The sequence below is a fragment of the Hylobates moloch genome, unplaced genomic scaffold, assembly GCF_009828535.3.
Source record: "Hylobates moloch isolate HMO894 unplaced genomic scaffold, HMol_V3 SCAFFOLD_7, whole genome shotgun sequence".
Taxonomy (NCBI): domain Eukaryota; kingdom Metazoa; phylum Chordata; class Mammalia; order Primates; family Hylobatidae; genus Hylobates; species Hylobates moloch.
This window is the reverse complement of record NW_026652282.1, coordinates 66,818,479-66,835,332: the sequence shown is the minus strand read 5'-3', so window position 1 is coordinate 66,835,332 and position 16,854 is coordinate 66,818,479. Positions and strand designations below refer to the sequence as shown.

Below are 16,854 nucleotides of genomic sequence, written 5' to 3'. Positions count from 1 at the left end.
ATTCAGCAAAGTTTCTGGATACAAATTTAATGTACACAAATCAGTAACTCTTCTATACACCAACAGTGACAAAGCTGAGAATCAGATCAAGAACTCAATCCCCTTTACAATAGTTGCAAAAAAATAAAATACAATACTTAGGAATATACCTAACCAAGGTTGTTAAAGACCTCTACAAGGAAAACTACAAAACCCTGCTGAAAAAAATCATAGATCACAGAAACAAATGAAAGCACAACCCAGGCTCATGGATGGGTAGAATCAATATTGTGAAAATGACTATACTGCCAAAAGCAATCTACAAATTCATCACAATTCCCATCAAAATACCACACTCATTCTTCACAGAATTAAAAAAAACACAATCCTACAATTCATACGGAACCAAAAAAGAGCCTGTATAGCCAAAGAAATACTAAGCAAAAAGAACAAATCTGGAGGCATCACATTACCTGATTTCAAACTATACTATAGAGCCATAGTCACAAAAACAACATGGTACTGGTATAAAAATGGGCACATTGACCAATGGAACAGAAAAGAGAACCCAGAAATAAACCCAAATACTTACAGCCAACTTATCTTTGACAAAGCAAACAAAAAGATAAAGTAGGGCAAGAACACCCTTTTCAACAAATGGTGCTGGGATAATTGGCTAGCCACATGTAGGAGAATGAAACTGGATCCTCATCCCTCATTTTATAAGAAAAAAATCAACTCAAGATGGATCGAGGACTTCAATCTAAGACCAGAAACTATAAAAATTCTGGAAGATAACATTGGAAAAACCCTTCTAGAAATTGGCTTAGGCAAGGATTTCATGACCAAGAACCCAAAAGCAAATGCAATAAAAACAAAGATAAATACCTGGGACTTAACTAAAGAGCTTTTGTATGGCAAAAGGAACGGTCAGTAGATTAAACAGACAACCCACAGAGTTGACAAAATCTTCACAATCTATGCATCTGAAAAATGACTAATATCCAGAATGCACAATTAACTCAAACAAATCAGAAACAAACAAACAAACAAATGATTCCATCAAAAAGTGGGCTAAGGACATGAATAGACAATTCTCAAAAGAAGATACACAAATGCCCAACAAACATATAAAAAAAATGCTCAACATCACTAAAGATCAGGGAAATGCAAATCAAAACCACAATGCGATACTACTTGATTCCTGCAAGAATGGCCATCATCAAAAAATAAAAAAAGAAACACAGATGTTGGCATGGATGTGGTGATCAGGGAACACCTCTGTAAACTAGTATAGTCACTATAGAAAACAGTGTTGAAATTCCTTAAAGAACTAACAGTAGAACTACCATTTGATCCAGCAATCCCACTACTGGGTATCTACCCAGGGGAAAATAAGTCATTATACGAAAAAGATACTTGCACACGCATGTTTATAGCAGCACAATTCACAACAGCAAAAACGTGGAACCAACCCAATGCCCATCAATCAATGAGTGAATAAAGAAGCTGTGATTTATATATATATATAAAATATATATATTTTATATACATATAAATATTTATATAAAATATATATATTTTATATACATATAAATATTTATATATATAAATATATATGTGTGTGTATTACATATATATATATAATGAAATACTATTCAGCCATAAAAAGGAATAAATTCATGGCATTCATAACAACCTGGATGAGACTGGAGACTATTATTCTAAGTGAAGTAACTCAAGAATAAAAAACCAAACTAAATATTCTCACTCATAAGTGAGATCCAAGCTATGAGGATACAAAGGCATAAGAATGACACATTGGATTTTGAGGACTCGGGGAGAAAGGGTGGGAAGGGGGTGAGAGATAAAAGACCACAAATTGGATGCAGTGTATACTGCTCAGGTGATGGGTGCACCAAAATCTCACAAGTCACTAAAGAAATTACTCATGTAACCAAACACCACCTGTTCCCCAATAACCTATGGAAAAAATTATAATAATTTAAAAACATTAAAAATATAAATAAAAAATAAAAACACATTCCTAACCAGTGAGTTAAAGAAAAAAATGAGAAAAGACCTTGATATAAATAAAAGAAACACACACACACACACACACACACACACAAAATATAACAAAACTTATAGGATGTAGTTTAAAAAGTGCTTGGAGGAAAATGTATATGTGTAATATTTTTATTTAAGAAATTTTTCAGATCAATACATTCACTCCCACTTTAATGAGAAACTGGAAAAAATGAGCAAACTAAACAAAAGCAAGCTAATGATTAGAGGGGAAATCAACAAAATATAAAACAGAAAACCCATAGAGAAAATCAACAAAACCCAAACTTGGTTCTTTGAAAGATAAACAAAAATGACAACCCTTTAGCTAGATAGAACAATAAAAATAGAGAGAATACTAAAATTACTAAAATCAGGAATAAAAAAGCAGACATCACTACTGACTGTAGAGAAATATGTAGGATTATAAGGGAATTGTATGAACTAGTGTGGTTGGAAAATGTTAAAATCTATCAAAACTAAATTAAAAGAAATAGAATACTTAAAAAGGTATGTAATGAGTAAAGATACTGAATTAGTAATCCAATGACTTCCCACATAGGAAAGTCCAGGTTCAGATGGCTTTACTGGTAAATGCTACCAGATATTTAAAGAAAAATTAACACCAATCCTTTGAAAATTCTTCCAAAAGATGGAAGAGCAGAACAAGCATTACAATATATTCTTTGGGGCCAATATTAACCTGATAGCAAAAGTATAAAAATATATCACGATATAAAAAATGACAGATCAATATCCCTTTATGAATAAACATGCAAAAATCCTGATGAAAATGTATAGTAAACCAAAATCCAGCAATATATAAAACAGATTATGCACCATGGCCAAATGGAATTTTCAGAAATTCAAAGTTGGTTCAACATATGAAAATCAATTAATGTAATATACTAAATGAATAAAAAGAAAACACAATTTTCTCAATAAGTGTAGAAAAAAGCATTTGCCAAAACCCAACACTTTCATGATAAGCAGTCAACAAACTAGAAATTGAATCGAACTTCTTAAACCTGATAAAGAACATCTATGGAAAACCCAAAAGACTGTGACAAGATGCTCAACTAGACACAGCCAGGATGAGCTTCTTCCACTGAGAGAGACCAGAATATAGGGTAGAACAGCATATTCCAAACAAATCGTCTCAGAAAATACACTGAGAGTGAGTAGAGAGAAAAATATAGAAATTGGGGCTGAAGAGAGAGGAAGCTGCGAACCCTGCACTGGGCTGCCAAGCACTGAAATTCATTCCTGGCCCTGAAAGGCTCCTAAGGTAGGGGTGAATGAACTAAATGTGGAGTAACCCACTCTCACCACAGATCTACAAGATCTTAACTGCAGGAAATCCCACGACTCCTATGGACATATAAATTGAAAGGAGGAACTGCGCAAAGAGTTGGAACAGACAGAGCCCAGGGAGTTGCCATGGGGATAGCTGCAAAGGAACATGGCCATAGATGCCCATTCCTCAATGCTCTCCATACTCCTCTAGATGGCTCTCAGCTGTGTTAACTACAGGGCTTGAAGAGAGCAGGGCAGTCTTTCCCACAGAACAAGGGCAAAACTGATCTAAGTGCCCTCTGTCCACTTCACCATGGGAGCGGGCACACAGTGAAGCCACCACTGCTCAACCAGAGGGCTTTTGCAGGTGACCACTACCAGATTGCTTTCACTGTGGGCCCCTCCCATCATCCCACCAGAGTGCTTTCCCCAGTGCCCCCACCCCCACCACTGCCCCACTGGAGCCCTTTAGCCAGTGGCTCCTGGCCGCTCTGAGGGAGTGCTTGTGACTGACTATTGCCCCCACTGCCCTGACGTAGTGCTTTTGCCAACCAACCCCCACTGACCTGATGGAGCACTTTCACCTTCGGACCCCAACAGAATGCTTTTACCAGCAACTTGGGAGACTCTCAACCCCCCTAGCAGAGATGGTTCTCAGTCTCGAGGGGCCAGATAACAAGACTACGGGCTCAGTCCCAGTCCCCCAGGGTAAAAGCAGCAGTCCAAGAGTGACGAGGTGAGCCTTGGCCCTCTAAAAGCATCCAGACGTGAAGCCAATTGACCATATTTAACTTGCACCACAAACACTCAAGAGAAATTAAGACTATACAAACAAAAAGCCCCATCCAAAAGACAGCAATTTCAAAGAATAAATGAACATCAGCTTCCACAGGTGACAAAGAACCAGCACAAAAACTCTGGCAACTCTAAAAGCCAGAGTGTTGTCTTATCTCCAAATGATCACACTAGCTCCCCAGCAATGGTTCTTACCAGATTGAAATGGTTGAAAAGTCAAACACAGAATTCAGCCTCTGGATGGAAACCAAGCTCAAAGAGATACAAAGGGTTGAAACCAAGCAAGAAAAATGGTAAAATAATGTGAGAGTTGAAAGATGACCTAGCCATCTTAAGAAGGAACCATACTGAACTTCTGATAATAAACTTAGTACATGAATTTCATAATACAATTGGAAGCATTAACAACAGAATAGATCAAGCTGAGGAATCACAGAGCTCAAAGACCACTTCTTTGAATCAATGCAAGTAAACAAAAATTTAAAAAATAATTTTGAAAATGCACAAAATCTCTGAAAAATATGGAGTTATGTAAAGAGACCAAAGCTATAACTCACTGGTATTCCTGAATGAGGAGAAAGAGTAAGCAACTTTGAAAACATATTTTAGGACACAGTCCACGAAAATTTTCCCAACATCACTAGAGAGGTCATCATGCAAATTAAAAAATTCGGAGAACCCTTTTGAGATATCATACAAGACAACCATCCCCAAAACACAGACTCATCAGATTTTCCAAAGTGAATGTGAAAGAAAAATTGTAAATGCAGCTAGAGAGAAGGATCAGGTCACCTATAAAGGGAGCCTCACCAGGCTAACGTGGGCCTTTCACCAAAAACATTAGAAGCCAGAAGAGACTGGGGGCCTATTTTCAGCATCTTTAAGAAAATAAATTACAACAAATAATTTCATATCTCACCAAACGAGGTTTCATATGTGAAGGCGAAATAAAATCCTTTTCAGAGAAGCAAATGCTAAGGGAATTTGTTACCACTAGATCTGCCTGAAAAGGCGTCCTTAAGTGAGTGCTAAACTTGGAAATGAAAGAAAGATACCTACCATCACAAAAACACACTTACATACATATGCCACAGACACTATAAAGCAACTACATAATCAAGTCTACATAACAATGAGCTAACAACATGACAGGATCATATCCTTGTACATCAATATTAACCTTGAATATAAACAGGCTAAATGTCCCCACTTAGAAGGCATAGAGTGGCAAGCTGGATAAAGAAGCAAGACTCAACTGTCTGCAGTCTTCAAGAGACCCATCTCATATGCGATGATACCCACAGGTCCACAGTAAAGGGATGGAGAAATATTTATCATGCAAACAGAAAACAAAAAGCAGGGATTGCTATTCTTATATCAGATAAAACAGACTTTAAACCAACAGTAATTTAAAAGGACAAAGAAGGTCGTTACATAATGAAAAAGGGTTCAATTCAACAAGAAAACTTAACTATTCTAAATATATATACACCCAAATTTGGAACACTCAGATTCATAAAACAGGTACATAGAGATTTATGAAGAGATGTAGATTATGACACAATGATATTAGAAGATATCAATACCCCACTGACAATGTTTCAGACCATCAAAGCAGAAAACTAATAAAGTTATATTGGATTTAAACTCAACATTTGAACAATTGGATATAATAGACATCTACAGAATACTCCACCAAATAAGAACAGAATGCACATTCTTCTCATTTGCATGCAGTACATGCTCTAAGATTGATCACATGCTTGACCATAAAACAAGTTTCAACAAATTAAAAAAAAAATCTAACCATATCACCCACATTCTAAGGCCAAAGTATAACAATAATAGAAATCAATACTAAGAAGATCTCTCAAAAGCATACAGTTACATGGAATTAAACAATGCACTTATAAATGACTGTGGGTAAAAAACAAAATTAATGGAGAAACCAATAAATTATTTGAAACTAATGAAAAAAGAGTCACAGCATACTATAATTGTTGGGACAGAGCTAAAGCAGTGTTAAGAAGTAAGTTTATAGCACTAAAGACGTCAAAAAGAAAGATCTCAAAGTAACAACCTAACATCAAACCTGGAGGAACTAGAAAAACAAGAGCAAACAAACCCCAAAGCTAGCAGGAGAAAATAAGCAAAATCAGAGGAAAACCAAATAAAACTGAGATGCAAAAATTCATACAAAGATCTACAAAACCAAAAGTTTGTTCTTTCAAAGAATACGCAAGATTGATAGTCTGCTAGTTCAATTAACAAAGAAAAAAATGGAGAAGATAAAAATAAGTTCAATCAGAATGGAAAAAAAGTGACATTACAATAACCCCATGGAAATATGAAAAAAAAATAATCAGAGACTATAACAAACACCTCTATGCACATAAACTAGAAAACCTAGAAGAAATGGGTAAGTTTCTGGAAACACACAGCCTCCAAACATTGAAAAACTTGATACCCTGAGTAGACCAATAACAACTTCTGAAATTGAATCAGTAATAAAAAACACCTACCAAGCAAAAAATAAAGCCCTAGATCAGATGGATTTATGGCTGAATTTGACCAAATATGCCAAGAAGAGCTAGTACCAATCCTACTAAAATTATTCCAAAAAATCAAGGACGACGGGCACCTCCCTAACTCATTCTATGAAGTCAGCACCATTAAGATACCAAAACCTTGCAGAGACACAATAATAGAAGGATACTTCAGGCCAATACCCTTGATGAACATACACACAAAAATCCTCAACAAAATACTAGCCAACCAAATTGAGCACCACAACAAAAAGTTAATACCTCTCATGATTAAATAGGCTTCACTCCCGGGATGCAAGGTTGATTCAACATCTGCAAATCAATAAATGTAATTCACCACAAAATAGAATTAAAAACAAAACCACGTAATCATCTCAATAGATGCAGAGAAGGCTTTTGATAAAATACAACATCACTTCATATTAAAAATCCTCAACAAATTAGGCTCTGAAGGAACATACATCAAACTAATTACAGCCATCTATGAAAAACCCACAGCCAACATCATGCTGAATGAGCAAAAGCTGGAAGCATTCCCCTTAAGAACTGGAACAAGGCAAGGATGCCCACTCTCACCACTCCTAGTTAACACAGTACTGAAATTTGTAGCCAGAGCAATTAGGCAAGAGAAAGAAATAAAAGGCACCCAAATAGAAAAAGAGGAAGTCACACCATCTCTCTTTGCAGATGATATGATTCTATTGCTAGAAAATGCTAAAGACTCTGCCACAAGGCTCCTAGAACTGAAAAATGACTTCAGTTAAGTTTCAGGATACAAAATTAATGTACAAAAATCAATAGCATTTCTATATGACAATAACATTCACATTGAGAGCCAGATCAATAATGCAATCCCATTTGCAATAGCCACAAAAAGAATAAAATATCTAGGAATACATCCAAACAAAAACATGAAGGATCTCTACATTGAAAACTACAAAACAGTGCTGAAAGAAATAGAGACAACACAAACAATTGGAAAAATATTCCATGCTCATGTATGGGAAGAATTAATATCATTTAAATGGCCATATTGCCCAAAGCTATCAATATATTCAATGCTATTCTTATCAAACTACCAATGCCATTTTTCACAGAAGTATAGAAAGCAATTTCAAAATTCACATAGAACCAAAAAAGAGCCTGAATAGTCAAAGCAATCCTAAGCAAAAAGAGCAAAGCCAGAAGCATCACACTTACCAACTTGAAACTACACTACAAGGCTAAAGTAACCAAAGCAGCATAATACTGGCACAAAAACACATCCATGGACCAATGGAACGGGAGACAGAACCAAGAAATACAGCTGCACACTTGCAACCATCTGATATTTGACAAAGTTGACAATGACAAGTAATGGGGAAAGGACTTCCTATACAATAAATTATGCTGTGATAACTGGATAACTATATGCAGAAGACTAAAATTGGACCCCTTTATTTAACCATTTACAAAAATCAACTCAAGCTGAATTAAAGATTTAAGCATAAGATCTCAACCTATAAAAACGCTAAATGAACACCTAGGAAATACTTTTCTCAACATAGGCCTTGGCAAAGATTTTATGACTAAGTCCCAAAAAGCAACTGTAACAAAAACAAAAATTGACAAATGAGACCTAATTAAACTAAAGAGCTTCTGCAGAGCAAAAGAAACTATCAACAATGTAAACAGACTACATACAAAATGGGAGAAAACATTTGTAAACTATGCATCTGACAAAGATGTAATATCCAGAATCTATAAGGAACTGAAACAAATCAAGAAGCAAAAACCAAATAGCCCCATTTAAAAAATGGTCGAAGGACATGAGCAGACACTTCCCAAAAGAAGACTATTTAAAGGAGCTATTAAATATATGAAAACATTCACAACACCACTAATCATCAAAGATTTGCAAATCAAAACCACAGTGAGATACCATCTTACACCAGTTAATATGGTTATTATTAAAAAGTCAAAAAATAACAGATGCTGCCTAGGTTTGTGGTGAAAAGGAAATGCCTATACACTGTTGGTGGGAATGTAAATTAGTTCAGCCACTGTGGAAAGCCATTTTGAGATTTCTTAAACAACTTAAAACAGAACATAACATGTATTCAAACCAGCAATCGCATTACTGGATATACATCTAAAAGCAAATATATCATTCTACAAAAAAGATACATGCACTCATATGTTCATTGCAGCATTATTAACAACAGTAAAGATATGAAATCAACCTAGATGCCCTTCAACAGTGGCCTGGATTTAAGAAAATATGGTACATACAGACCCTGGAATACTACACAGTCATAAAAATAATGAAATCATGTTCTTTGCAGAAACAGGGATGCAGCTTGAGGCCATAATCCTAAGCCGCCTAACACAGGAACAGAAAACCAAATATCACATGTTCCCACTATAAGTGGGAGCTAAACACTAAGTATACAAGGACACAAAGCTGAGAACAACAGACACTGAGGACTACTTGGAGAGGATAGTGGAAGTGGGTTGATAGTTAAAAAACTAATTATTGTGTACTAAACTCACTCCCTGAGTGACAGGATAATTCCTTCAGCAAACCCCATTAACATGTATTTTACCCATGTAAAAATGGGTAAAGCACATGTAGCTCCTGAACCTACTTTAAAAGTAAAAAGAAAAAAAAAGAGCTTTTAGGTAAAACCAGCTTAATAAATGTGGAAAAAATATATGTCAAACTTATATTTCACTTAACGGCAAAAGATTGACATAAGTAAACAAATAAATCGGGAAGAAGATGAGGATTTATGCTCTAGAAACTTATTTTCAACATTGTAATCGAGGTTCTAACCAGGCCAATCGGGCAAGAAATACAATAGATCCAGATCAGAAAGGAAGTGAAAGTTTCTTCCTTTGCAGATGACAGGATTTTGTATTAATATATAAAATATCTTAAAGAATCCACAAGAAAACCTATGAGAAGCAATAAACCAATTCAACAATGTTGCAAGTTACAAAACGAAAATACAAAAATCATATGTAAATACAGTGGTCACATGTGTTTATGTACACTGGATAGATATGAAGAAACCAAAATTAATATTAAGAAGATAATTCTTATAACAGCATCAAAAGGAATAAAATGTTTAGAAATAAATTTAACAAAAAAGGGTGAAGTATAAACTCTGCAAACTAAAAACCATTGCTGAAAGCAACGAAAAAAGATGCAATTAAATGGAAAGACATCCATGCTTACGAATTAAAAGAGTTAATATTGTAAAGATGACACTGCTTCCCATGTTCAACTAAAGATTCAATAGAATCCCTATCAAAATCCCAGCTGGGTTTTTTGCAGGTATTGACATGCTGATCCTATGAGTCATATCGAAATGCAAGGGATGCCAAGGAAAAAAAGAATTTAAAAAGAAAGAACAACATTGGAGGACTCACACTTCCAAGTTTCAAAATGTACTACACAGCTACAGAAATCAAAACTGTGGAACTGGCAAAGGTACACATATAGTACACTGACATATAAATCATAGAAATAGAATTGAATGCCCCGAAATATACCTTTACATGCAGCATTATAGTTTCCATTGGATGAATGGATAAAGAAAATATGTGGTGGTGTGTGTGTGTATATATATATTTTTTTATTATTTTATAAATAATATATGTTCTTTATAAAATATCTTAAAGAATATGTTGTTTATAAAAACATATATAAAGGAACATATATAAAGAACATATATAGTTCTTTATGTTCTTATGTTCTTTTTATGTTCTTTATATGTGTTCTTCTTATGTTCTCTATATATGTTCCTTTATATATGTTTCTTTATGTGTTTCTTATATAACATTTCCACTGTATACGTGTGTGTATTACATATATATTATATATTTATATTTTACATATATATAATATACACACACATATACAGTGGAATACTATCCAGCCTTATAAAAAAGAAGATTCTGTATTTGCAACAACATGGATGAATGTAGAGGACACTATGCTAAGTGAAATATGCCAGATGCAGAAATACAAATACTGCATGGTCTCACTTATATGTGGAATCTAAAACAATGTTGGTTAGCAGAGGCTAGGTGGGGTGGAATAGGGTGATGTTGGTCAAACAGTAAAAAGTTGCATCTGAACAGTAGGAATAAAGTAAGGTTATGGATATATTAATTAGTTTGATTAAATCATTTCACACTGTGCATATATACACATATATAATATATATTATATAAAATAGCATCACACTACTTCTAGTTGTATGCAATTATAATTTGTTAAAATCATTAAATTAACAAATATATAACTACATATTTATGATTATCTTATTTTTTACAAAGCTGCCAGGAAAATTTAATGGGGAAAGAGTGGTCATTTCAGCAAATGATGCTTGGACAACTGAATGAACTTAAATCCCTATCCCATATCACATACAAAAAGTAACTCAAAATAGATCACAGACATAAGTGCACAAGGTAAAACTATTAAATGAAAACAGAGAAGTAAATCTTTATGACCTTGGATTAGGCAATGTTTCCTTAGCAAAAACAAAATATAAGCAATAACAAAAAAAAATGAATTTGCCAAAATTTAAAACTTACATACTTCAAAGCATACCCTCAAGAAAATAAGACAACCTATATAATGGTAAAACATTTTCAAACCACATATATAATAACAGACTTGTAATCAGAATATATAAGGAACTGTTAAAATTGAACAATAAAAATACAAATAACCCAATTTAAAGATGGACACAGGATCTGAAAAGACATTTCTCCAAAGAAGATATATAAGTGGGTATAATCACATAAAAAGATGCTCAACATATTTAGCCATCAGAGAAATGTAAGTCACAACTACAATGAGAAACCACTTTATAGTCATCAGAATGGCGGTAATCAAAAGGATAAATAACAACAAGCACTGGCCAGAAATTGGGGAAATCAGAACAATACTCATACACTGTTGGTGGGAATGTAAAATCGTGAAGCCAACTTGGAAAAGTCTCACGTTCCTCAAATTGTTAAATACAGAACAATCATGTAACTCTTCTACATATATATCCAAGACACAAAAACAGGTGTTCAAACAAAAAATTTGTACACCGATGCTCATAGCAGCATTATGCATAATAGCCAAAAAGTGGAAACCATCCAAATGTCCATCAACCGATTAATGAGCAAACACAGTGTGCTTTTATCCATACAATGGAATGTTATTCAATAAAACATGTGAAGTACTAATGCATGCTACAACACGGAGGAAACTCAAAAATGTGGTAACTAGAAGACACAAACCACAAAAGACCACATATTGTATGATTTTAGTTATATAAAATGTCTAGAATAGGTAAATCCACAGAGACAAAGTAAGTTGGTGTTTGTATAGTGCTGACGGAGTGGGGGATGGGGAGTGACTGCTATTTGGTAGGGTTTATTTGTTGGGTGATGAAACATTCTAAACCTAAATTGTAGTGATGGTTGCGCAATTCTGTGAATATAATAAAAGCCACTGCCTTATACATTTTAAATGAGCAAGGTTTATAGTATGTGAATTGTATATCTCAGTAAAGATGCTAAAAAGACAATTGAGTGAAAATAGGAATTATGGTAACATTATAGTACTCTTTACAAAGGATTTCAAAATTTTATTTGCTAAATAAAGGAAGGTGATAATAGATACAGGGGAAGAATGATGGGTGGGAGCAGAAGACTAGAAGGTTCAAATTAATCAAATGTGAATGTTTCTTAATCAGTTTTGTTGGAATTCTTCAAAAAAGAAAAGAAATATGTATTTTACATTAAAAAGATTAGACCAATGTCAACCTTTCAATATTTTTCAGCATCCACAACTGGGTAATAAAATCCATGTGAATCCTCATTTTTCCTTCGGCTGAATGAAAGGAATATGTGCAATGAAATCTGACTTCACCAAAATTTTCTGTATTTAAATTTTCCCAAGCAAGTAATTAACGACTTCTGTTTTAAAATTCTGTTTACCCCTACACTCAGATTCCCAAAGAAATGTTGACATTTAACAATGCAATCGACATCCAATTTGCATTGTTTGGTGAAAATGAAAATCTTCCTGAGAGTCAAATATTCCCAAGAACAAACCAGCTCAATAACTGAACATAACAAATAAACAAGTCTGATTTACAAACAGAAACAATCTGAATGTAATATAACAAGTAGCAAAGATTATATTTTCCAGCCAAATATTTTGGAAGATTTTTTTAAATAAAACTCACCTTCATATTCAGAATTTCACTTGCATTTTTGTATCTACAAAACATATTTCTCAGCTGACAAAATAAAATATTTCAGTTTAGGAAGACTCAATTCAACCTTTTACTTTAATATACTATGTTAATTTTAAGTCATATAAACATGGCAAAAATACATATATTTTTAAAGAATGCCTGTTTTGGCAGTGTTAACTTATTTGACATTAAAATAAAAGTTAAAATGACCACATAAAATATTGCAAGTATTATCAGCAACATTTAATAAAGCTTAGGAGAAAATATTGACTGAAAAACTTTTTTTGTGTGTTCCAGTGTATTACAAAGCACCCTGTTTTCTCTAGAGTTCTTTATGCCATATTTTTGTAAACCCAATGAAATTGTTCATTTGACTTCATGTGTATTGTGAGATTAAAAGCCCTAAAAAGAAAACGTAGAAAACAAAAACCTTGAATTGCATTCAAATAGTTTTCTTTCTATTGTTTTCTCTTTTTGCATTCCCAACCCTCTAAAAAAAGACATTACTCATTTAAAATTACTATTATATAAACTCCAAGAACACATAAGTTATGTTTCTAAAAGTACTGAGTTTATTTTAAAGCATAGCATCAAGTTTGAATCTCATGAAACAAAGGCATCTCTTCATTATATGTTGATTTTGGCGAAAAGTAAAGACCAGCATACAATAGATATATATGATAATGTAGTTTAAAGTAAGAGGTGTTTGCTTTTGGTAATAAAGTAGTGTGAAACTTACTATATAAATCTGTGTTGGTTATTTAGGCCATGTTTCTTGTCTTTTCAGAAGTTTTCAGACTTAATATTTTAAAACTTGCCCTTTTTATTGGATACTTCTACTTTTTGCTGGAATAGAGGCATAGAAAAATTCTCACTGCTTAGACTAATACACTCATACAATACATGGCTAAACTGAAATAAAAAGGTAAGATATCTTAGGAATAGTAGCATTTACGATTGTGAGTTGTTTTAAACGGGCAAAACTACTAAGATTTGTTTTAGCAAAAGCTCAAGGGAAACCAATCTTGGGAATGATCGCCAAATAAGTTATTTAAAAGTCTAATCTCTTTGCTAGAGAATGCCATTTTAAGCTTACTTGGCATCCCACTTTCATGATATACATATGCATATTTCACTGAGGCAGGGAACTTGGATATATCATTCCATCATAGCTGTGTAGTTAAACAAGGAACTTGTCCACTGAATGAATCTATTGCTTTTGTGCATGTAGAAAGATATCTATTCTGATCACTGAAATGTGCAATGAAAGGCTACATTTAGAGGCTCAGAAAATCTATGGTTCAATATGTAGAAGTTTCATCTACAAAAGAATGGGAATGTTATAATTACGATAGGAAATTACAATGTTTAACATATCATAAACATTACCTGCAAGTACTTTTTAATCACAATAACATAGCGTCAAAAAGGTACATATTCTTGTTCACGAAAATTAATGAGGCAACTTAGGAATGAGAGACAGGTTATTTCTCTTTCTCCTTTTTAATGTAGAGTCGCAGATACACTTAAGTTGCCATAATAATGGCAGCAGGAGGGAAGGGTGTTTTCTTTGTAAAATCATTGGTGTACACAGGATGGTTTGGCAGGTAACAACACTATTTCTATGATATCTACTTATTAATATAATGTTATGTTAATATCCCATTCTCCTCACCATAATCACCATAATGTTCAAATTTTAATTTTGTATTCATTTTGAATGTTTGCATGTGAAAACCCAACTAATCTATTATTTCAACATTAAGCCTATTTCTTTTGAAGCAAAGCTAATTCTGCTATTTTATAAAAGCAATGGAGACTCATTATTCAGGATGCTTAAAGCACAGTGCTTAAGGTTCATGCTTGCTGCTTTGCTTGCACTTCTGCTTCCTGAAATGAAAAACAAACAAAACAGATAAGTTTAAACATCACAGAGCAGACACACATGTGTATTTTAGTTAGACTACATTAGTTCCAACTACTAAGAATAAACAAAAGCCCCCAGAAGAGATTTCTTCAAAAGTTCTTAATAGAAAAACTATATAATTCAAACAGATTTCTAGAAACAGATATACAAAAAGACTACCTCATCATTCCTAATGATTTGGAATACTTCCATGAAAGCAAGTGATATACAGTTATAATTGATATTTTACTTAAAAACAGTCAGCTAGTTTCCTTTTTGCGTGATTTTTTCATGAAAATTGAGTATACAAAAACATGGTTACTTAAGTTTAAAATTAGTTGAGTTTTGGTTAATTAAGGTTTAAATTGTGCTATCCATTAAATGTGCTATCCATTAAAATATTGTAGTTTTCATGTTTTATGATGGAATACACACCAAAAAATCAGGTTGCCTTCCTTCTCCTCTGGATAGTGAAGTACTCACCTCTAGCATAGGAACTCTTACCTACATGTGTGCTCTGGCACTCAACATAATACTTGACACAAAATAAACTTCAAGGAAAGTTTGTTGAACTAAAGATGAGTGGCAAGATTGACTCCAGAAAAGGAAACACCAGACTTAAGTTGTAGAAATCAAGTGTGGTAGACAACATCATTCTAAACACCTGTCACTAAATCAATACTTGACAGTCTCTGGAGGACTGATACTGTTCAAATGAGTCCCAGTATTACATGCAAAAGAAGGGAGAAAAGCTAAAAGAGACACTAGATTTTTTACCCAAAAAAGGCAAAAGTAAAGGAAAGATGAAAATATGGAACGACACCAAAATTCATTCTTCATATCCTTTAAAAAAAAATGAAATATACTACTGACTCATCGATACGGTTTGGCTCTGTGTCCCCACCGAAATCCCACGTCAAATTTCAATTCCCAGTGTTGGAGGAGCAGCCTGCTGGGAGGATATTTGATCATGAGGGCGGTTTCTAATGGTTTAGCACCATCCTCCTACTGCTGCTTGTCTAAAAGTGTGTAGCACCTCTCCCTCTCTCTCCTGCCACCATGCCAGGACGTGCTTCCTTCCCCTTCACCCTTTGCCATGATTGTAAGTTTCCTGAGGCCTCCCCATCCATGGCTCCTGTACAGTCTTTGAAGCTGTGGGTCAATTAAACCTCTTTCTTCTTAATATATTGTCCAATCTCAAAAAGTTCTTTATAGCAGTGTAAGAACGAACTAATACATAAAATTGGTACCGGGGTGGGGTATTACTATAAAGATACCTGAAAATGTGGAAGCAACTTTGGAGGAAAGGTTGGAACAATTTGGAGGGCTCAGAAGAAGGCAGAAAGATGATGGAAAGTTTGGAGCTTCCTAGGGACTTGTTAAATTGTTATGACCAAAATGCTGATAGTGACATGGACAATAAGGTCCATACTGAGGTGGTCTCTGATGAAGATGAAGAACTTATTTGAAACTGGAGTAAAGGTCACAACTACTGTGCTTCAGCAAAGAGACTGGTGACACTGTGCTCCAGCTCAAGGGATCTGTTGAACTTTGCACTTGAGAGAGATGATTTAGGGCAAGCTTGTCAAACCTGTGGTCTGTGGGCTGCATGCTGCCCAGGACAGCTTTGAATGTGGCTGTATTAGTCTGTTTTCATGCTGCTTATAAAGATATACCCAAGACTAGGAAGAAAAAGAGATTTAATTGGACTTACAGTTCCACATGGCTGGGGAGACCTCAGAATCATGGCGGAAGGTGAAAGACACTTCTTAAGTGGAGGCGGCAAGAGGAAATGAGGAAGATGCAAAAGTGAAAACTCCTGATAAAACCAACAGATCTCGTGAGATTTATTCACTACCACAAAAGCAGTATGGGGGAAACTGCCTTCATGATTCAAATTATCTCCCAACGAGTCCCTCTCAAAACAGGTGAAAATTATAGAAATAAAACTCAAGATGAGATTTGGGTGAGAACAAAGTGACAAACCATATCATTCTACCCCTGGCCTCTCCAA

General features: G+C 34.3%; 1 protein-coding gene across 1 annotated transcript in view; it reads right to left on the bottom strand.

The window, feature by feature from the left end:
• Positions 1 to 13,483: 13,483 nt before the first annotated feature.
• The window catches only part of SH3BGRL (SH3 domain binding glutamate rich protein like), a 99,382-nt gene continuing 96,011 nt past the window's right edge, over positions 13,484 to 16,854 (bottom strand). The window contains exon 4 of the mRNA XM_032757234.2: positions 13,484 to 14,824. Within this exon, the coding sequence (XP_032613125.1) occupies positions 14,792 to 14,824 (33 nt within the window). The 3' untranslated portion in view covers positions 13,484 to 14,791. The remainder of the gene's footprint in view (positions 14,825 to 16,854) is intronic.